Consider the following 22871-nt stretch of genomic DNA (forward strand, 5'->3'; position numbering starts at 1 on the left):
GAATATGGATTCGAGTTGGAAATTGCCTCCATGAATAATTTTACCTGCAATTAGACGTAGGAATCGTTGTGGTTGCATTGGGTTAAATTGGAGTAGGGATTGGGCATTGGTTTGTGTATGATTGCCAGTATTCCATTGGATGCACATCCGCCTGTTTGTAACCACGTGGACATGTCTCGGGTTCCGTAATTGCGTGTTCCTAATGCGATTTATATGCTAGATGCAAATGTCGAGCAGCTGCTGCATCTATGCATTTTTGGGTACTCTATCTCTGTCTCTGGTTCTCTTGCTCTGTGTCTGTGTCTGTCTCTGCCTTCCACCAAGGCACTCAATTCTCGCATTTTGACAGCGCTTGTTAAGACCATAAATTTGATTTTCGTTGCGACGACATGTCGCCTCGACACTGCCAATGTCTCCTCCTCATTTCACATTGTTTCATTTGAAATTAAGAAAGGACACATACGACACTTTCTTCCCTCTCTTTCACTCATTCTCTCTCTCTTTCTCTCTCTCTCTCTCTCCCTCTCTCTCTCTCATTCTCTCTCTGGATGTGTGACAAAATTAGCATAGCCTAGAAACAACGAGCTTGACAGATTTCTGATGTAAATTCATCTGTCGAGTTTGAATGCTGGCTAAATTACAGGGTATTGAACAGCTAGTTTAAAGTATTCGTTTCTACAGTGCAAATATTTTCAAACTTTCAGAATTATTCTACTACAATAAATACTACAAGCTTTCATTTCAATAATATATTAAAGTGAGAGTCGGAAATTCCTATGCTTAATATAATTACACTCAATTTTTTTGACTTTATCAAATTAGCTTTCCTTCACATTTTGGTACTTTTGGTACTTTTTGAAATACTTTTGTGAGGCATTACTCATATTAGTCCCAAGACACTGGGTAAAGCCCAATTGACGGTTCGGTATTGCCCCAAAAATTATGATTTCTTGTTGCCAAGGAAAAACTAGTCACATTATTTGGGTCAAATTACTACTAAATTACAGTACTTATCATTGAAAATGTAAAAGGGAAAGTTTATAGCAAATTCGCAACGTAATTCATGTGAAATATTGCATGTGATTATGGCCATAAAGTTATAAAGATTTGAGTTTAAAATTAGTTTATTAAGGCGTAGTGCCTGCTTGAATAGCTCTCAAGTGCTAAAGAAGTGATTTCCGACAACAAACTTAAAACTGAATACTAGTTTGAACATTGCACCCATGATAAGACTTAATATTTATGACTGCAACAGGAGTCACATGTGATTCATCAGATATTATATTGGACTTCTATTCGATTTATGCTGGTAATATATTTTACTAGTATGTTACAAGAATTTTTAGTTTTATAGCTGACATATATACATGTGTTCTTAAAGAAATGAATTTATTTGTATAGTGAATCTTAAGCTGGTTCAGATATTGGGTAAATACTTGGTAGAGTTTTCCTTGCAGCAGTACATTTTTCTACAGCATTAATTGATGCTCTCAAAAATATGCAACAATTACTTTTAATTGACGCGCTCAAAAGTATGCAACATTTTTCGATTGTGAAATTTTTTAAATGCATTGTTTAATTGTTGGGCGCATGAAAGTATGCAACAGAAAATAATACTTATGCGAGCTGAAACTGAAGCGCATCTCTGGAGCCATAAATAAAACCATTTGCAATTGCATTTTATATGCAAATCAGGCACCGACTGCAACAACAACTTGAAACACATGCATTTTGTTTTTTTTTTTTTTTTTTTGGTAGTGGCTTTGTGATATTTTTGGTTTGGCTTCGTTTTTCCAATAATAATTCAAATAAACGAATAAGTTTTGCCAAGCAGGGAAAAAATCCAGTTCGTGGTTTTGAGAAAACCGCAAAATGGTAAATTTTCACATACACACACACACACACACATATCAAACGGAGGCAGCAGCAGCCACATGAAATATGAAACAAATTGTAGCAATTTCCCAGAAGGCGGCGGACACGCAAATGTGACCAGCCACAAAACGAAAGAGAAACAAAGAAAGAGGGAGGAGATAGAGAGAGTTGAGAGTCCTGCGTCCAGAAAACGATTTCAGCTCCTTGCGATTTATTGCTGACGAATGCGTATTCAATTTTAAAGCATGGCATAAATGATTTATACATTTGATTTTATTTTTCACGCCAGCTTCAGGCTTAGCCTGAATATAGTATATGGGAAATCAGTTGCTCAAGGAACTTGGCTTGGCTTTCTGTAATGGAATGTCCTTTATGCTTTCGTGTCTGAGCACAAATTCGCATCGTTCATATTTATGACTATGACGTCGTAAAAAATTATGCTTTAATTTGATTATGATGCTGAACAGTTGCTTCCGCAACATACCAACGCACACACACACACAAACACACACACACACACACATGTACATACCCTTGTTTGTTTGGTCACACTTTGCGTATACGCAACGAGTCTTCTTAAAAATTCGTTAAAAAGTTATTGACAAACGCATCGCGCAGCAAGTGAAGCGAATTTTGAGCTCAACTTCTGCCTTTGTGTAAAGCCACTTTTGCAATAAACCACGAAAAATGCCAAAAAATACTGACTTGCACTTAAAGTTGCACAACCAGCAGAAAGAGGAACTTAGCATATATTTATATTTATTTAATCATTACTCTGCTTGCTGTATCTTTATAATAATCTAAAAGAAAATTTCATTAGTTTTTGAGTTACTTTGCCAGTCTATAAAGTAGGTTCGATATTTATGTTGGTATTTTTTATAAATGATTCAGATTTCTTACATATATTGGACACAATTTCGGAGACAGGATAACTGCCAAAATACTCGAAACTTTATTTCTAATTTGAGTAGCATTTTTTGATGGACTGGACAAAAAAAAAAACATTTCTTATAATGCAACATTACTCCTGAAACCTCAAAAAATATTGTTTTATTTTGAAAATATTAGGTGAATGTCAATTGAATTTAATTCGTTAAATTAAAAATTAAAAACTCGAACAGATAAAATACATACATTTCCGCAATATCTTGCCAAAAGTGAAAATTTGTAATTTTTTTTAATTTCAATTTCACCAATCTGCTATGGCTCGTTGATAATTATCATTGATTTGTAAAATATTTGAATTCAGAATAGACGCAAGCTGAAAAGAAATAAAGATTTAAATATATAATATAAAACGTACATAATGCATGTTTTATTTACTTGATTCATTAGGTTGACATGCAAATTAGTGTGGATATTGAGCTGGAATGGCCGATCAGGTTGAAGTCCTCTTGCCTTTAATATATCCAAAAGTGTAGAGACAAATTCCTCATTGATGTCATGACCATCCCAACCAATAACATTACAAGATGTACATTCCGTCACGAATCTCAAAATATCAATTTTGCTTACGTGTGTCAGATGTACTCTCTCTAATGGCATTTGGACAAGTACATCAATTATACTTCGAGGACATGACCAACAGGCGAAATACTTGAGAGCTCGAAGTTTTGGTAAATTTTCAATTGATACCTGGCCCATATGTAAATTCGTTATGTCGAGAGCTTGTAATTGCCCATTGTATCGGCTGTCTAAAGTGTCTGAGGACGTAAGGCATGCCAGGTGTATCAATTTCGGAAAATATGGAAACATGGCTCTACAACAATTTTCGTAGTTTCGTATTATCAATTTCTTCAGATTTGTACATTGCTTAGACAAATGGATTAGTGTTTCTGTATTGGAATGATTTATACGTAAAACATGAAGCTGTCCAAGTAAAGTGGAGAGATCTCTTATATCACCAGCTTTAAAGGAATAAATACTCAACTCCTTTAATTGAATCAATTTATTCAACTGCTTTTCTGCAATTACTTAAATTATTACTACATTCAGCAAAAGTCAAACTAACTTACTCTCATTTCTATTTAAGGCACAGGCATTTAAGCTTAGAGTACGTAAATTTGCTAGACAGTTCCAGGATTTAAAAAAATTACTATTTGAATGTTGACGTTTGAAATATCTATACATTTCAACATCCTTAAGCTTTCCCAGTTTCGGCAAATTGTCTTCCAGTTTCTTTGTATTTCCTTCTGTGACAACGAAAATTATGCGCTCCAAATTTGGGCAAAATTTAGCAGCAATTTCCATCAAATCTCCTGAGTCAACACAATTAAATCTATTATTGATTGTGGTGAGACTAGAACCCCACCATTCCAAATAAAAATCCCAATGCTCGATATATTCTCTATTGCCGCAAAACCTAATTTCACTTTTAACTTCTTTACGACTACAATAAACAAAAGCACGAAACAGATTTGGATGTATTATGGCAAATTTTCTCTGATCACCGATTGTTTCAAGTTGTTCGAAGATCAGTATTAAAATATCCAGAGGTAAATCGAAAATGTTAATATCCATTTTGTCTTTGATTTATTCCGACAGCGAGTGTTATACGTTCGATTCATTCAATCGCGAGATTCAAACTGACTAATTTTGAATATACTCGTATCTTGAAAGCTGTGAAATTATAGATTAAACATGTGGGTGATTAATTATTCAAGAGAACCGAATCATGAATATAAGTTCATATTATTTATATGTCTCACTTTCTACATAAAAACAATTTTAAGCGTATTAGTTAGTTGATTTTTCACTTTAATTCCATCCGTAAAAGTCACTGTAAGTTTAAAGTGATTCTTATCATATTACATCTAGCAAATATGATTTTGTGCGCATTAATGTTATGTCAACCGAATCAAAGTGTTGCTATAGTTCCAACCTTGTAGCCTTTGTTTTGAATATATATTTTAGTTAAAGTTAAAATATTATATTTGCTCCAATGAACCTAGTTTATTGGCTCCTTTTTCAATCCACTTGCGCATCACTGCGACATTTACATAGACACCTGGATATTGAGGATCGGCACATCCTTTACCCAATGACACAATGCCCACTAGTTCGTTATTGTGAACCAATGGCCCACCCGAGTCTTTGCTGCAGGAATCCTTTCCAGGGTCGGCAGCACAGATTTCCTCCGCATTGATCCTCATTATATCCACATAGGCCTGACTACATTCCTCCCGCGGTACAATGGTCACATTGACACTTTTTAGTCTTAAGGGTTGATATTCACTTTCAGTTGTGCCCCAACCAGAGACGATGCCTGTAGCTCCGTCCTTGGGTTCTGAGGAGGCCAAGGAAATGATCTTGACACGATCGTCCAGCTCTAAGGGAGTATTCAGTTGCAGCAATGCGATATCATTAAACATTCCTTTGGCACCCGAATACTCGTACTCCTCATGTATATATACATCAGAGACCTGAACCAAATGTTGTAGACGTCGCTTCCGGCACGTACTAATATATTCTCCGGAACTTGAGTGTGTACACAATGGGCAGCTGTCACAATTATATTTCTGCTGTAGATGGCGCCACCGCATTTATGAATATATTTAATTTGCACAGATACTTGATAAGGAGTTGTCTCGATTGATGTGTCCACTCCTCCAAAGATCCGACCAACGATTCCATTTGGAGCATTGATTCGATGTCCGGAGAGGAAAGTTGCGGTCGAAAGCAATGCAAACAATCTAATGAACATTTTAAGTTGTTCTCTAAGCTGAAAACGTTTCAAACTTGTGCTTTTATAGTGCACAACGTTGGTAAAGACAAAAAGGTCTTTAAAAATTTAAATTGTTGCTTGCTTATCGGGTTAAAATTCTCTTGAAAGTATTCGCTATTTAATTAAATATCTACTATATTTTTGATGACTTCCGCAAGTCAATGACTTACACGATAAGACAAGATACATTGTATGGAATATTTATGTTAGCTAGTCGAAAGCTTTTGCTAATAGAAAATAATGTCAGAAGCTAAAGAAATTAGCTTAGATTTTTCTTGTATTGTTATTATTATCCAAGTAACGATTGTTATACTAATTGTTATACATTAAATAATAATAAACAAAATTGGAATTTTTATATTTATCTAATTGTAATTTTCTGTAGGTTCCAATTTTCTTTAATTTAAAAATTTATCTTGAAATGTAAGACTTTTTATATTTTTTAGGGTCACAGTATACCGAATAATTTATTTAACTATTATTTATACAATTAAATAAGCTAATAAGTGTTTTCTCTATTTTTCAAAGTTTTCATGTTTTCTTAATCAAAATTTATAATTTTCGTTTTAAAAATAACACTAAAATTTACTTGATAAGTATTGAAATTAGTTGAATCCCCTTCAAATATTTATCACATAATTTTAACATGTCTTAGCCTTTTGTTAATCTACTTACAGCTGTAAGTTAATCATAAAGCGAACTAATTAATTTGCAATTACATTTCTGCAGTAACTGCTCCCCTTTTTTTGTTCTGCAAGTGTAGAGCAGTCGCAGCTGCGTTTGCCTTTTGTATGCGCATTAAAATCTTAATTTGAATATGTAACGGTTTGTCTATGCCAATATAATCACTATAATCTCCATTTGCAGTCCTGTGCGTGTGAGTGTGGGTGCTGGGTGTGAGTGTGGGTGTTGGGTGTGTGTCCATGTGTGTGTTAGGTAGCATCATGTTAATTTTAAAAGGTAATTTCGGAGCTAAGCTTATTATGCTCATTAAGTCATCAACAGAGGCAGAGCCAACATCATCAACGCTGACTAAAACAAAACGGGCCAGGACCTCTGCCCAGGACCAGGACCAGGACCTCTGGATCAGTATATGTATGTTCATGTGCCGGGCACAAAATTATAAAGTGCACAGCAGCAGACCGCATTCATTTGCTGTTGTTGTTTAGTCCCAGTTGTTATTCCGTCTCCTCCTATCTCACATCCTCCTCCATCTGCTCCTGCTGGCACTGCCTTACTTCATTTTAAATACCCTGTAAAGCCTCATTTTAATCTTTGGAAATTTTTCGTTTGAGATAACATAGTTAAGTGGTAATTTTGATAGTCGATTGACACTGATACACTGATAAGCCAGTAAATATTCGTAAAATTAGAAATATCTCGACTGAGAGACTACGTAATTTTCTTTTAACATGGTCTAAAATAAAAACTAAAATATTTAACTTAAATATTTTTGATTTTATATGCTGGTATTTGTATATCCGGTTCTTAAAAAATAAGTCAGAGAAAAGGAGGCATCTCCGACCCTATAAAGTATATATATTCTTGGTCAGACGACCAACAGACGAGTCAATATAGCCATGTGTGGCTGTCCGTCCGTGTGCGTGCCTAGATCTCAGAGACTATAAGAGATAGGGAAGCCAAACTTTCACACGCAGATTTCTATAGACCCCACGCAGGTTAAGTTTGTTTTACATTTTAGACTCGCCCCCTTCCGCCCCTGCAAATCTCGAAAGACCACCACACCCACAGTTTTTAAGAAAATTTGTTTTTTGTGGTAATTAACGTTATCTTTCAATATTATGTATTGTCTTACTTAACAGCAGCAAGATCGGACCACTAGAACGGCAGTAAAAGCTTATCAAAATTGTTCAAAAATAAGGCAATACAAGATCCCAAAAGTATGCAGTAGTTTTTATAATGTATTAATTTCTATAAAGTACTTTAATATACATTGAAATAAGTAACGGGTATTCTTTGGTCGGGATCTCGACTATAGCCTTTCCGACTAGTTTCCCCTATCACTGTGTACCTCATCCGGACTTTCCCTTGACTTGTCCTTGACCCATACTTAAAAATTTCCAACTCTCATAACTTTACCAAAACTTGACCGATTTTCATGCTAAATACCATTTTGATCATTATTTGGCCTCTACTTTGATTCTGCATCAAAATATTAATTATTAAAAAAATTAGATTTTTTCCCCTATCACTGTCTATTTCATCCGGAAATTCCCTTGACTTGCCTCTTTACCCATACTCAAAAACTTCGAAATCTCATAACTTTGTCAAAACGTCACCAATTTTCATGCGGAATATTTTTTTTAACATTATTTGGCCTCTACTTTGATTCTGCATTAAAATATTTTCGATTCGTAACATTCCATATTTTGCCCTTATCAATGTCTATTTCATCTGGACTTTCGCTTCACTTACCCCTTAACACTTAATCATAAATTTCAAATTGTCATAACTTTGTCAAAACTTGACCGATTTTTATGCGGAAAACCATTTTAATCAATATTTGGCCTCAACTTTCATCCTGCATTAAAATATTTTCTATTTGTAACATTCCGTATTTTGCCACTATCACTGTCTATTTTATCCGGACTTTCGAGATGTTGAATATTTTAAAAAATCAAATACATTGATTAGATTTTGAAAGTCGTGATATATACGGAGTATCTGATCGTCGTGCAGTGCTCCTTAATTTTTTTGTGTGTAGCCAGCAGCAACATCAGCGGCTGGTAGCCAGTACATCGAGCGTGAATTAATTTTTAATGATGTTGTGAACTCTCCTGTGCTGTGAGAACGACTCCCATTTTGTCTATCTTTGAATGCGTGTCCTTTAAATGTGTGTGTGTGTGTCAATCTGTGTGTGTCAGTGTGTGTGTGTGTGTATGGACAACAGCGGATGTAGGTCATTTCAAAAATTGTTTGCTTTAAATTGCATTTGCGTTGTGCCACGTGATGACATGCAGCGAGAGCCACATGAGCCACAAGTGTTTTTATGGGCACCACCACGCACCACGCAACCACCAAACACAAACCATGAGAGAGGGAAAGAGAGAGAGAGGGAGGGAAAGAGCGGTACATTCATAGGCTGTGCTTGTTTAGCCATTAGTCAAGGATGGCTGCAAATAGTTACGCATACGACGAGTGGATCAACTGCCTAATTAAAAAATAAATGTACATAATAAAAATATTTCATGAGTAATAGCTACACTTTTAAACTTATAAAATTAGTCAAATAATATAAACAAGTTTCAAAAATATTGTCATTATTAACCTGCTCTTTAGCAATAATACACCAGTAAAATCAAAATATTTTATTGCCTCATTTTATTGCCTGAAATTCTTATTTATGCAATTATTATAAAATGATTTAATTGCATAATATATTTAAAGCAAAAATAAGAATTAAATATAAAAAAAATAAAATGAAAATTATATTGTCTACAATAAAATTGCTTGATTTTTTATTAAAAGCCAATAAAACAATAGTTCAATAGAAATGTCAAGAATTTAAAATATTAAAAGCTTACAAGAAGACATAATATGTTGCTGACAGACTGTTTGATTAGCTGATAGACAAATTGTCACACATTTTTTTCAAAAATGTATTCAATAAATCTTTAAAACAATTTAAAATATCTATGCCGAAAATAAAAGTCCACTTGTTAAGACCATTAGGCAAATTCATAGTAAATTTATCTTTTTGTATTATAATTTTATTCAATTTGGAATCCCTTTTATTTCTAAGAATCAATTTAAAAAAATTGTAATTGAATTAACAACATCTTCAAAAAAAATTGTTTTTAGCATTTCTTACTTGGCGAGTGCTGTTTAACGGATGAGTACTTAATTTATGTTCAACTGTCTTCAAACTCATTTACAAAGCTGTACAAGACACGTTAAACTGTTACTTTTCTACAGTCTCCTCTAAAAACTTTACCCCAGAGGTGAAAAACTATTGTTAGCTAAAATATCACTGACAATGCTGTGAAAATCCATTAGATGTTTAGAGCTGCATGTACTTGATGTTATCAGACTTGTAGAGTACTTTTTACAGGGTACTTGTTAAATTTTTTTGTGTCTTACTAGAGAAGGAGACAAGGTGGTAAAAGTAATTGCATTTGGTATTCAAGCATTTGTAGTAACATTTCTCATGTGTTTATTTCTTTTGCGAGAAGGTTTCTCTGAGTTTGCCACTTAATTGCCAGTTCTATACAAATGATGTGGTTACACTTGAGCACTCCCAGCAATCCCCCCGTCCCCTCGGTGAATAGCTGTCTTAACCCCTCTGTGACCCATTCGAGAGTACCCACATTTGGCCTGTCAGCCCACGCAGCGTTCATTTATCACCTGAAAATCGGTTCGTGCTTTAGAGCGTGCATACATACAGTTAGTCAAGAAAGTATTTTGACCAAATCAAACATTTACACATACATTTTTAATGGATTTTTTATTTAATTTCTATTTTAAATAATTGTCTATGGTTCGTAGACCAAGTTAAAAAATACAGAAACAAATTTACATAAAATTTAATTACTTTAAATAATAAAAAACAAATATTTTTATTTGTATTACAGTAATATATTATTTATAGATTTTTATTTTTATCCTAATTATTTTTTTCTGGTATATTATTTTTAAATATTGTTAAAGCATTGAATTAAACTTTTTTAAAAAATATTAAAAACATATACATATGTTTTTTTTCTTGACCAACTGTATGTGTTATCTTTCCCTTATACGAATACTTGTCCTTAAAACTGCACCTGACCCTGTTCTACGAGACGCAGCTGAATAAGATAAATTATTATTTTAATTGCATTTAAATTACACGTTCAACGCGGCGTATACGCAACAATTTAAAAAGCCTGCCATTGTCCTTGTGTTGGTACAAGTGTTTGCTGTCAAAACTCACCCGCTGGTTGATTAAGGACCTCCTACAGTGCTGACCAGCATTTGTGCCACAAGGACTGTGAAATCATTCAACGAAAGTTTTATATTCACTTGTTCTTACTTTTTTTTCTGTCTTTGCAGTATATACTCCTTGGAGTTTTGGTCAGGCTGAGACTAACTCAGTCTCCTACGTGAATTCACCTGGTTTTCTTACTTTATTTCTTCCCATTTTGGGCCTTATAATTGCCAGCGGCACCCGCAGCGCTTTGGCCAACACCAACAGTTGCTGCTGGGGCCAAAAGTCAGGGGCAATTTATATTCATGAGTTGTTGTAATGTGTTAAAAGTTGCCATTGTTGTTGTTGTTGTGGTTGTTGCTGACTCCCTTAAGCATGCTTATTGTTATCCGTGAATAAAGTTCTCTTATCGCGGCTTATTGCGCCCCCATTTCTGTCTTCTACCTTCTCTTTCTCCCTCTTCCCCAAGCAATTCGTCTGAGAAGCTGCTTTGTGTTTTGATTTCTTGTCTTGATTTGTTGTTAATATTGTTGCTGGTTGTTGTTGCTGTGCATATCAAACTTGTTATGGCCACACGCCAAATGACTTTAATTGTCATGCAGATAATTCAATGTTGACGAGTAAGACGAAAGCTTAGAATTCTAGCACGATTTTAGCCACAAATCTTGTGTGGCCTTAAATTTAGCTGGCATTCAAGGCGCGCCGGAAATAATTGCCAAAATATAAACTAGTTATAAATTATTAGCATTGCACATGGTTGAAATGGCAGCCAAACGGAGCTGAATCTTCAAATGAAGGCAGCAGAGAGAGAGAGACAGAAAGACAGACAGTCTGACAGACAGAAAGCATCCTTACAAGCTCAAGCTGTAATGGATAAACACACACATAGATACACACACACACACACACACACACATACTTGTCGACTGGCATATTTTATAAGTCTGCGTTGTGTGCGGTTGAAAATTTAAACAAAGCCAAGCCACAAAATCACACAAGCATCCTTTTTGCCTTGCCATGAATATATCCTTGAATCCTTGAACAACAGCCCGAGGCATGCCAAGGAGGCAGACACATACATATAGATAGAGATAAATTAAGTTGAAATTGATATACGCTTACGTTAAATTTAAATTGAATTTCGAAGGTCCTTGTTAAAAAGTATTTAATTAAAGAACCAAAAAAAATAAAAAATACAATATATAATTTATAAGCAGTTGAATTACAAGATCAAAAATAATTTTAAATGTTAAGTTTATAATAGTAACAATTAGATTATTTGAAAACCAACCCAAGACAATATTTTCCATTCAATCCAAACAGACTTAACTTGTATTAAAAATTATTTTTGAAGTGGATCGAAAATATTCACAAAAATAATAATTAAAAAAATTTCAAGTCAGTCTTCATTTTAAGCAGCAAGAAATTTTTTAAATTCCCAACTAACTTAAAAGAACATTTGGAATAACAAGACGAAGCTGAGGTTATATATACTTATGTGACAGGTCGGTTACTCTAAAGTTAATATACACAAACAAAATACAAATGTTAAATTGAAGATATAGTTATGGAATTTTTATTTAAAACTGAACAAATAAGTAAAATAATTAATTTTAGGTTTTATTAAGATAAGTTTTGTGTTTGTTGATAACTTTGATATATTTATAAGCTGTTTTATCGGAACAATTAAACTTCCTTGAAGTAACTCAACATTTTTATTACAACTCATTTAACTGACTTAAAAAATAAATTAAAATTGCTTCGACAACAAATGAAAAAGAGTCCGTATTAATATAATTACAACTTTATAAAGAGTTTTTATTGGAATCTATCGCATTTAAAGAGACAAAACGCCTGTCTCTTCTGTTATGCCTTCAGCTTAGGGTATCGGCAATCAACACAGGCTTTGAGATTGCAATATTCTCATATCCTCATATTCTCATACTCCAGGAAGTTTCAGCTTCCTCGTCAGCAACACATTAAAGCAGCTTCATTGTTCTTGTCTAATGTTGCTGTTGTAGCAGTTGTTGTTTTTGTTGTGTGTTTGTGTGTGTGTGTGTGTGTTTGCGAGTGTAAAGTGTGTATGAGTAAAGTTTGTAAGCAGATAAAGTCATTTGCTTTGATATCTTTTACTAATTATTGCCAAAGCGGCATCTAAGCCAGTTTCCTACATAGCAGCAACAACAACAACGAATACAAAAATTACAACAACAACAGCAACATGCACCGCAGCAACATGCTCAGCAGCAGCAACAACAAGCATAATAAATGACAACAATTCAAGCTAAATGCGGCTTGAATGCTTGAATCCTTTTTATATTTTTTTTGGGAAAATACACACACATACAGCAGACCACTCACTTGAGATAGAGAGAGAGCGAGAGAGCGAGAGAGGGAGAGAGTGCGAGAAAGAGAGAGGGCAAGCATTAACAGCATATTATCCCTGGCATCGCATACAAAACAAAACTCAACGAAGCGTGGCGCCAAAAGACACCTTTTCTTTCTTTCTCCCACTCACTCTATCTCTCTCTTTCTATCTCTCTTACACTCACCCTCACGTCTAGCTATTGAGCTGTGAGTTTCTCTATTGCTGTTGTTGTTGTTTTAAGCAACGACAACAAAGTGAAAAATATGATGAAATTAATTTTTGTGTTTACATTTAAGCGAATCTCGCAACATTTTGTGTGTGTGGGGGAAAAAGGGAGAAAAGCTGGTGAAACTGAAATGTTTGAGATTAAATTAAAGCTGCTGAAATGTTGTCATTTATAATTTGCACAATTGCTGCTAATCAAATTTCCCAAACACTTTTCCTTTCGCTTTTGACTTTCCAGCAACATCTTTAGATATTTATTTTATATTTATTTTTTGTTAGAGCTTCGCCCATTTAATATGCCATAAAATTTCAATGGCAGCAGCAGGGCAGAGAAAGGGGAAGGGGAAGGAGGAGTGGCAGAGGTTGGGGGCCGATGGCGGAGGGGAGTGGGAGGGAGAGGGTTGTTTTGGTTGTCTGGTGTTTGGCATAAGACGATAAAATAGACAAACCTAAAGAGCGTGTGGCAAGCGTAAAATGGCATGTGGCAAGTGGCAAGTCGCAAGGGGCTGACTGCAGCGTATATATTGATACAACTAGTCATAAAAGTATGTTGAAAATATCGAAAATTTACACATATTCTTTGGAAATTTGTTTTCGTTTCTTAATTCAAGAAATTATCGGAAATAAAGACACAAAAAAGCACAACACCATAAATATTGTTGCAAAGATAACTTTACATTTTGGACATGACTTTAAACTTATTAATATATAAAAATTGGACTATAGACAATATATTTGAGTGAAAAACTATAATCTTTATAGTCAGGTTTTGAATAAAATAAATGTTAAGATTACAGTACGAGTATTTTTAAAAAATCAGAAAATTACATATTTTTTATGGACATTTAATATGCTTCACATTTTCTATTTCTCCTGCTTAAAAATAAGAAGTATTATTTGTATTGATTTTAGCTATTATTTAAATATAAAAAAATAAAAATTTAGATTTTTTGTTTTGGTCAAAAAACTTTCTAAAAGAACTGTTTTGCTGTAAATAGATATCCTGCTGCAGGACCCCCACAGCTAAGCAGTCATTGTAAAGAATCTATTAAGTGGATATTTATTAAAGCAACAAAAAACCAAAGTCAAGTTAAGCCATAAAATGTTGTTTGTTTGCTTGTGTTGTTTGTGGGTGTGTGCCACACACTCACACAAACACACACATCTCGGGAGTACATAAAAATATTAAAAATATATAGATGAAAAAAAAACCCGAAAGTCGGTCAATAATGTTGCGGAGAAGAAGAAAAAGCTTCTATCTTCTGGCGTTGATATTTTTATTGCTACGACAGCTTTGCCTAACAATTTTTTGCGACTGCCATTGAACACATCACACACACTCACACACACACACACACAACCACAACATTTGGATTTCCTATTTTTTTTGGTTATAGAGAGAGAGAGAGAGATAGTCATATGCGCATATATTGACGATTTGGCAAAGTGAGCTCTGGCTACTCGGGCGTATGCGTAATTTTTCCGTTTATTTTTAATATATTTGTGCATATTTTGTGGATATTATCTACAGCTTGTGGGCAAAATGTAACTGCATTAGACTGTGATTTGTACTGTGGATAAGCAATTGAATCGGATTTGTGGCCATAATGTTTGAAAATTTGATTGATAGTGGAAAAATCGTCGAGACAACTCAATTTGGCTTAAAGCTGAGTATAAATTGACTTGTTATTCATACTTAATAAATATTTTCCTTAACTTAAAAATAGTGAACAGTGTTAACATAAAGAAAGTACTAAAAGCATTTTAATAATTTAAACTTGTACTTAAAATTCTGCTGACATTTCAAGAGAAATAGTTTTATTTTGTAGCTTAAAGTATGACGATATTTTAAAGAAAGAATTATATTTCAAATCTTTCTACACATAATACAGTTATCTATCGACTGTCATCATTTTGATTGCAGAAATAACTTTCTGTCTGCAACCTATCAGACAATCTAATCAAGCTAATTTCCGTCATATCACAAATACAAATACCATGTCTGTGTGCTGAGAAAGCGCACAATTTCACTGCTCACATATTAGCCAATATTGCCAGGGGATAGAAACAATTTGGGACCGTCCCACACATACAAGCATATGTGAAAATTAAGCAATTTCCTCTGAGGGCTTTCCACCAACCTTAAAATTGTTCAGCAATAGATGAAAAAGCTATTTAAATTATAAACCTAGTCATAGGCTCTGGGGAAAAAAATACTCTTTTGAGTCCGAATCATTTATCTGTCTGAGTGTTAAAAAAAAATATCTCAATGTTGTCTGTCAACTGTCAATTGTTAATTGCCTGTCGATTGGAAAAGGAATGAGAATTTATGGTAGTTGGTATTCAATTAGAAAATTAGTACAGAAGCTGGCTTATTGAATTTTTGTAACTTGTGCAAATGATTTTGAAACTTAAAACCAATTCTTTAAATTTAAAAAATGCACTCACAAAATAAGTAATTCTGAATAATTTATTAAAAACTGGCTTGAAAAATCTCAAATACTGCCAAAAGGGTGTCTTTAAGTTCATCACATCGCAGCAGTTATTTCTTACGCCTTTCTTTAATATATATCACATATTTATCGGGATAATGAGTTTAATTTGTCAATTAGTCAATGTATCGAGTCAACTGCCAATACATTAAAAGTCATAATCTCATTTGATATACACTGCTGCATTTTCTTTTATCTCATATTTTCTCTCTCTCTCTCTCTCTCTGTCTCTCTTTTTCTCTCTCTCTTAACTTTAAATTGTTTAAGCCCCAAAGAAAAAGAAAGCAATGTCTGCAGCAATTTTTGCATTATACATTTTACTTTTCAAAAGCTTTAAGTCAAATCCCAAAAGGATATCTCTGGAGGTAATTTGCCAGGACCAAACAACAGACAGAAAGAAAGAAGAAATGCGGGGTAATCACTAAAAGAGAGAGGCAGAGCGGGGCATAAATGTGGAGTCTGCGGTGTAAGTGAGAAAGAGACAATTAAAAATCCATTAATTTGAGTAGCGGCAACCCATGTAAAGCTACTTATACTTATATCACTGACTCCCCTCGGCCACGGCCACGCCCACAACCGACAACCTACAGTCACTGCACTGAGAGAAAAGGTCTTAAAATCATAATTTTAATCTCAGTTATAAGAATTTTGGTCTACAAACTGCGTCTAGAACATTAAATTTATTTACTTATTTATTTAATTTTAACTAAGAGCTTTTGACCTAGTGAAATTATAAGAAAAATGTTTAAAGTTGTAAAACACAACTTGGTTTTAAGAACATTTCAAATAAGACTAAGTGCCTATTAATAAAATCAGAAATTCTTCTATTTTTCATTTCAAAATAAAAAAATGTTATTATGAACTCAAGACAACTAATAATAAAAAATATGGCAAGTTTTAAATTTAACATATAATATTTTTTTGGTGTTTAAATTTATTTTGATACCTAACATTTTTTTCCGGCTTGGTGTTCTTTTTTTATATTCTTTAAATATATTTTTCCTCTAACCAACAATTTAAGACTTTCATTCCTATATTAAGAAGGGCAATATATTAGATTAATATTCTAAGTATTCGTAATTTGGTCTTAAAATTGTCTTATTTGAAGAACAAAATATATATGCTGTATGTTCTTGATTTTAAAAGTTAGTCTATTTTTATTTTTCAGTGTGCGAATGGAAATTTCCATTACATTATACTCGCATTTAAATAAATTTTTGCAAAATTAAAACGTAATGCATAAAAGAAGCGAAGGGCGCAACTTTATGGCAGTTGCTGTGAGCTTATGTGTGTGAGTGTCTGAATGTGTGAGTGTCGTGAGTGTGAGTGCCAGTGAGTGTATGAATGCATTGTTGATGCATTGGTCCAGGCCTGTCGTTGTACAAAATTATTTATGTGTCGCACATTTAACTTGTACATGGCAAAATATATATTTTGCATTTACAGAATGCACTTCCATCATTATCCAGCAAGACAGAGGCGGACAGAGCGAGTGTGTGAGTGTGAGTGAGACAGGATCAAGTGCTGGACCGGATGCTGGACACAAGGCTTGGCATTGTTTTTTGCCTTCGGCCTGGACTGCTTCTGATCCGAGTCTCGTTCTGGTCCTTCATCCTGTGCCTCCTCCTGCTCCTTCTTCTCACCCTGCTGCTGGCCGCGTCTGTGCGGATTAAAATGCATGGGTTCATGAAGTGGTCATCTGTCATCTTTGCGGTAGGAAGAAGTTCGCATGTTGACATTGTCGCAACAGTTTATACTTACACACAATGGACGCACTGCACCACACAACCACTCAACCACTCACAGCACCCACTCAACTGGCAGCTTGTTATGCTGTTATGCTTATTTTTTGCAGACACTGTTGTGCTGTTGAGAAGGCATATGGAGACACTGTTAACTGAGAGCTGAGAGTTTCTGGTGCGAACTTCCTATAGAAGCCGGATTAAATATGGCTTAAAAGTCAGTTGACACGAGTTGGCCATTTCTCGTTGCCTTTGGGCCAAAATTGTGCACTGCTCTGAGATAATAAAACATTTATGCAGATAGCCAGGCCAACAACATCATTGAAATTAAGTAAAACACGTATACGCACTGCATGCCAAAGATTGAGAGCAACATCTACTTTACCCTCTCTCTCTCTTCTCCGCTCCCTCTCCCTCTCGCTGATATGAGGAAAATTGCCTTTAGATGTCATTAAAATTAATTGCAGTGAAACTGACAGACAGACAGATAGAGAAAGAGAGAGAGAGAGAGAGAGAGAGAGGGACAGAGAGGGGTAACAGAGCTGGTCTCAAATTAATGCATGTTATTGGCTTAAACCTCATGAATCTTAACGTTTTAGCCATTTTGAGATTGTTAATGAGCAACAGGAAATGTGACATGTCGATTAATTAAATTTGGACTAATTTATTTAAGCTGTAATCCTTGAGTTCCCTGACAAAATGCCAATTGAAATGCTGATTTCTATTTCTTAGTTGACCTTTGAGGTTTTAATTAGCTTTATCATGTTCGCTTATTGCTATAAAAGGTTTTGAAAGCTTTAATGTGCCTTTTTGGTCAATAAATGGCTTTTATTTTGAGCTAAGATTGAATATTTCAAAGCGGCCTTATTTTAGCTAGCTCAAGACTTACAAAAATATTAATCTTTAACAACTAATGTTCTTTCCACATAAGTATTTATTTTTTAATTTTGTAGAGAAGCATTATGTTCAGTAAAATTTTTCAAATACTTCTCCACATTTGCAGTGCTTGCTTAAACGAAATTTGTGTGAATTTAATCGATAAGCTTATCTTCAAATCTTATTCACTTAGAGCGTGAGCTTTTTGTCAGCTTATTACGAAGTTAAACCTGAAAATATCACGTGCTTTTAAAGCTTACCTAATATTAAAAAGAGAAATGTGTAATATGTTACAAGAATTTCATGTAGTTCGTGCTTTAATAAATAAATCTATTTTGACATGCTTGAAAGCTCTAAAATATTTTTAATTAAAATTATGCTTGATTTTCATTTTGAAAATTGTTTTATTTTTGGAAGCCAATTATTTTGGAGTAAATTTTGTGAGCATTAAAAAAAAAGAAGTCTGCAGCAAGCTGTGATTCATCAAAGATCTCCAAGCCCTTTCTCGTCTGTCCTTCCTGCTCTTCTCTACTCGTAGTTGCAACAGTGCCTTGTTGCAAGGCAATGTTGCACAAATGTTGTATTACGCTCTGACATGCAACATGAATATTCACTTTGCACTTTGCGGGCATTGCCAGTCCGGATAGGATTTGGGATACAGGTGTTTTGCAATGGGCGAATGTCCTAGTTGCACTTCATGTTGTTCTTGTTGTTGCTGTTGTCCTTTGCCGAAATTTGCATCTTAATCTCTGCCATCAGCGCCGTTGTTGACATGTGGCAGCCAGAGCTGTCCAAAAGTTGGGGCAAGTAGCAACAAATCGTCTGCTTAAGCATAAACCTACAGAAGCCAGCCATGTCCTGTGTCCCGAGTCCTGTGCCCTGTGACCTGGACAGTGCAACAGTGCGACAGAGCGACAGGTACAAGGACACTGACCGTCCTGCCTGATTGTTGTTTAGTTTTGCAATTTAAATCACATCTTCAATTGCAACTCTCTGACATATATATTTACGAGTACATAACATACACTGAAAGAAAAATCGCGTTTTAGCATAAAAATATTTTGTTTTATTTTTAATATTTTACGGATACAATATGCATATTAATTGGTCTTCAAATGGTTCAAATTGATCCCATATATCAAATGGCTATCACAGGACCGATCAGTCAATTATCAAGTTTAAGCATAAAAATCTTTTTGTTTTTAGAGCAATCTTTATTCCGTATTCCGTATTCAATAGAAAATTCAACAACTTTGTATCATTTTTCTCTGGGTGTATATTTCCTACGTTTCCCATTGCTGGCCTGTTTTTCGGGGCTATCAGGATAACACATAATTGGTCATCCTTAAAGTCCGCAGTCATATTCTAGCTGTCTAACTTATCGTCTTGTCCCGTGATGTCCCTAAGGACATCAGCGCCAAAGGATGCGACAACTGATAGAGAAATCTAGAGTCGAGCCGCCAAAATGTGTCTGCCATTTGGGCCAAGTTGGCTGTTGGCCTTATTGCAGTCGTTTTTCTTTTTTCGAGCAAATGAAATGAAATGTAGATGCATATCCATGCCCTAAACTTGTGTGTGTGTGTGCGTGTGTGTGAATGTAAACTGTATAAATGTGCGCATAAATTTGCGCTGGCTAAATTTGAAATTCCGATTTTCGACCAGATTGGTAAACAATTTATGTAAACAACAAAAGCAACAACAACAAATCTGTTTTCAGATATCTCACAGCTGCCGCTTCAAGTGTCCTTTGCCTTTTGTTTGTCTACTCCCTCTCGCTCGCACAAACTCACCGCCTCTCTTTCACACTCGCTGGTGTTGTTGGCCACATGTAATTGCGTAACCCTTTAGTTAATAGCACCCTTGAGTACTCGAACACTGTGTTGTCCTGGTTGTCCTGATGGTCCCTTTGCTTATGGTTATGACTGTGACAAAGGAAGAGAAAGAGGAAGAGAAATAGAGGGAGAGAGAGAGAGAGAGGGGGAGAAAGGGGAGAATCCAACCTAACCACACTTGCCCATCACTTTTGCTTATCTTAAGTATTTTACTTATGTCCTGATGCCTGTCTCTCTCTCCGTCTGTCTGTCTGTCTGTCTTCATGTCTCTCTGTCTCTCTGTCTGTCTGCCTATCGCCAATGAATCCTCTGGAGACTTTTCGACCATTTTCAATGTTTGCATTTACACATTTTCCATTTTCTATGCCATTTACAACTGTGTGTGTTTTCTATAAATGATAACTGCACAATTTCCAGAATTTCTCTGCTTGATAAAGTCCTTTACACTAACCATAAAATCCTGTTTTTTCAGTTCAAACTGTTTCTATTATTGTTATTACCTAGCAATACCTATTTATGTACTTAAAGAGCAGAGATATTTCAAGTCAAAGTATAGACTGTGTATTTGGGTTTCTTCATGAATTGAGTCCTAACTTAGAAGGATGTTCTATGGAGTTTTTGTATAACTGCGTTGTATTAATCTTCAGATTGAAAAATAACTGGGTTCAATTCATAGACCGCCACGTTAAGTGATTTGCGCTCAGAAAATCAAATAATAATGTATAAAAAAAAAGGGTAGAAAACTAACTCATTGTCCATTATTACAATACGTTTCTTTAGACTGAATTTATTTTTAGAATATGTGATATTCAACCTACAAAAATTTCCTCGTCTCTAAGCTATTTTTACACATGATTCAAAACTGACCAAAATTTCGCCACCTTAAACCGTATTAATCTTAGTTAGAAGTATATTCTGTCTTTTTAACTGATTAATATTCTTAGACTTTAGTTAAATTTTAATAATTTAGGTGTTTTACATTTCATGAAAAATACTAAGATAAATGCCAAGCTCTAACAGTCTGTTTTTACAACTGAATTGATGCTTAGAATAAATGCTCTTCGGCTCTCGAAGTTAGTACGTTTCCTTCTCAATTTCGTACGTGTCTCAAAACTGTCCACAATTTCGCCAATAAATCTGCGCTCAATGAAGTTTTTTGCTGGCGCCAAAAAGTATGCAATAAGTTGTTAAGTGAAATTGCATAGAAAACGATTTTAGTAACACACAATTTAAGCCAACCCACACAAGCACACACACACTGCCGTAAATTCTACTGCGTATGTATTAGTTGTGTTTGTTTTTGGTTATTGTTTTTTGAGGCAAGTCTGAAGGCTTAAAAGCATAGATGTCCAGGCTGACGTTATTGTTGTTCTGTTATTGTTATTGTAGCTGTAGCTGTAGTTGTTGTAGTTGCTTGTTGGCTGCTTGAAAAGCTTTACGTGCTCGACAATTTGCCATTAATTGAAAACAGATTTGTCGCTGAGATTGCATTGTCGACAGCCATCCGATTTCCGTACAAATTAATTATGGCTGCCATTGACAGAAGCAGCTCGATGGAAAAGAGAAGGAGAGAGCAAAAGAAAGATAAAGCGATTGCAGAATTTAATTTAATTTTATGAAGCAGCCGAAGTGAAAGTGAACTCAAATGAAATTTCTAGCTTACTCCAACTCGGTTCAATGGTGCATTAAATTCAACATCAAAAAATAGAGCTAGAAAGGTAAATAATAACAATAATAATAATAGTTGCGACTCTATGCCGGAAACGGAAATGCCAGCGACGGATACGCGTTGTCGTGTATGAGCAAAACAGTAAGGGCATCAAGGAAGAGAGCATGAGAGAGAGGGAGAGGGAAAATGGGCATAAGTCGCACTGCGTGACATGTTAATTGAGCAGAAATTTTTGTTGTTTGTTTTCGCACGTGTTGAGCTCCTGTTTCCTGTCTATGTGTGTGTGGAAATAGAGACAGAGAGAGGGAAGGACGGAGAGAGATGTAGAGACAATGTAACATATATTTGCTCTGACCAAATGAGCATATGTTTGACACTCTGCAATTGCAAATTACAATTACAAATACAAATTTATTGTTATTGTCCGCTAAAATTTACACACAATTAAGCCTCGACAATTAAGTATTTTTATGGCCTACGGCTCTATAAATAAGCATTTCACGCTTCAACTCTTGCACATTATGTTAACACTACCATAATCACATTTATTATATACAAAATATTAATGAATATTTATACTTTTTATCTGCTAAAAGCTGGTAATAGTTTCAGAAAGAAACGATTATAAACTGTGGAGTTATAATGGAATGCTGTATTATAGATTGTATTCTAGAGAGGAGCTTTTGCACTAAAATCGAGTCTAGATCCAGATCGAAAATATTTTTAAGCGAATTTAATAAAATATAAAAGCAAATTGAGTTAAGAGGTCAACTCATGAATAAAATTACAAAACGCTTAAAAATCGGTCAAGTCTTGTCAAAGTTATAGAAGTTCGAAGTTGGGCAGACCTTTGACCTAATAACTTTATACTGTAAGTAAAAAAATTTTTCCGAATGGTCTCTGAATCAACTTCAATGTGTTGTTGTTTTATACTAATTATGATATAAGGAGTTGATTAAAAGTGAAAACTTAAGATTTAAATTTTTCAATATTCGAAAATCCAAAGGGGGGAGTCTATGCTTTAAAATCGAATCCGAGGGCAAATATATTTTTCTTACAAAGTTATTTAATTTTGAATGCAGAATATATTAAGAAGCCAAACCATAATCAAAATGAAATTCCGTTTGAAAATCGGTTAAGTTTT

At 34.6% G+C, this 22871-nt stretch overlaps 1 protein-coding gene across 1 annotated transcript; it reads right to left on the bottom strand.

Moving 5' to 3' along the window:
- Window positions 1–4770: 4770 nt before the first annotated feature.
- LOC117780810 (trypsin alpha-3-like) lies at window positions 4771–5246 on the bottom strand. Its single transcript, XM_034617473.1, has one exon. It carries the CDS (start codon window positions 5244–5246, stop codon window positions 4803–4805), a length of 444 nt encoding a protein of 147 aa, XP_034473364.1. The 3' UTR covers window positions 4771–4802.
- Window positions 5247–22871: the final 17625 nt, after the last annotated feature.

This window comes from Drosophila innubila (genome assembly GCF_004354385.1).
Source record: "Drosophila innubila isolate TH190305 chromosome 2L unlocalized genomic scaffold, UK_Dinn_1.0 4_B_2L, whole genome shotgun sequence".
Classification (NCBI taxonomy): Eukaryota; Metazoa; Arthropoda; class Insecta; order Diptera; family Drosophilidae; genus Drosophila; species Drosophila innubila.

What these genes read in the sequence shown, in the direction of transcription:
- LOC117780810 (XM_034617473.1), bottom strand. Translation starts at nt 5,246, where the DNA reads ATGTTTAATGATATCGCATTGCTGCAACTGAATACTCCCTTAGAGCTG.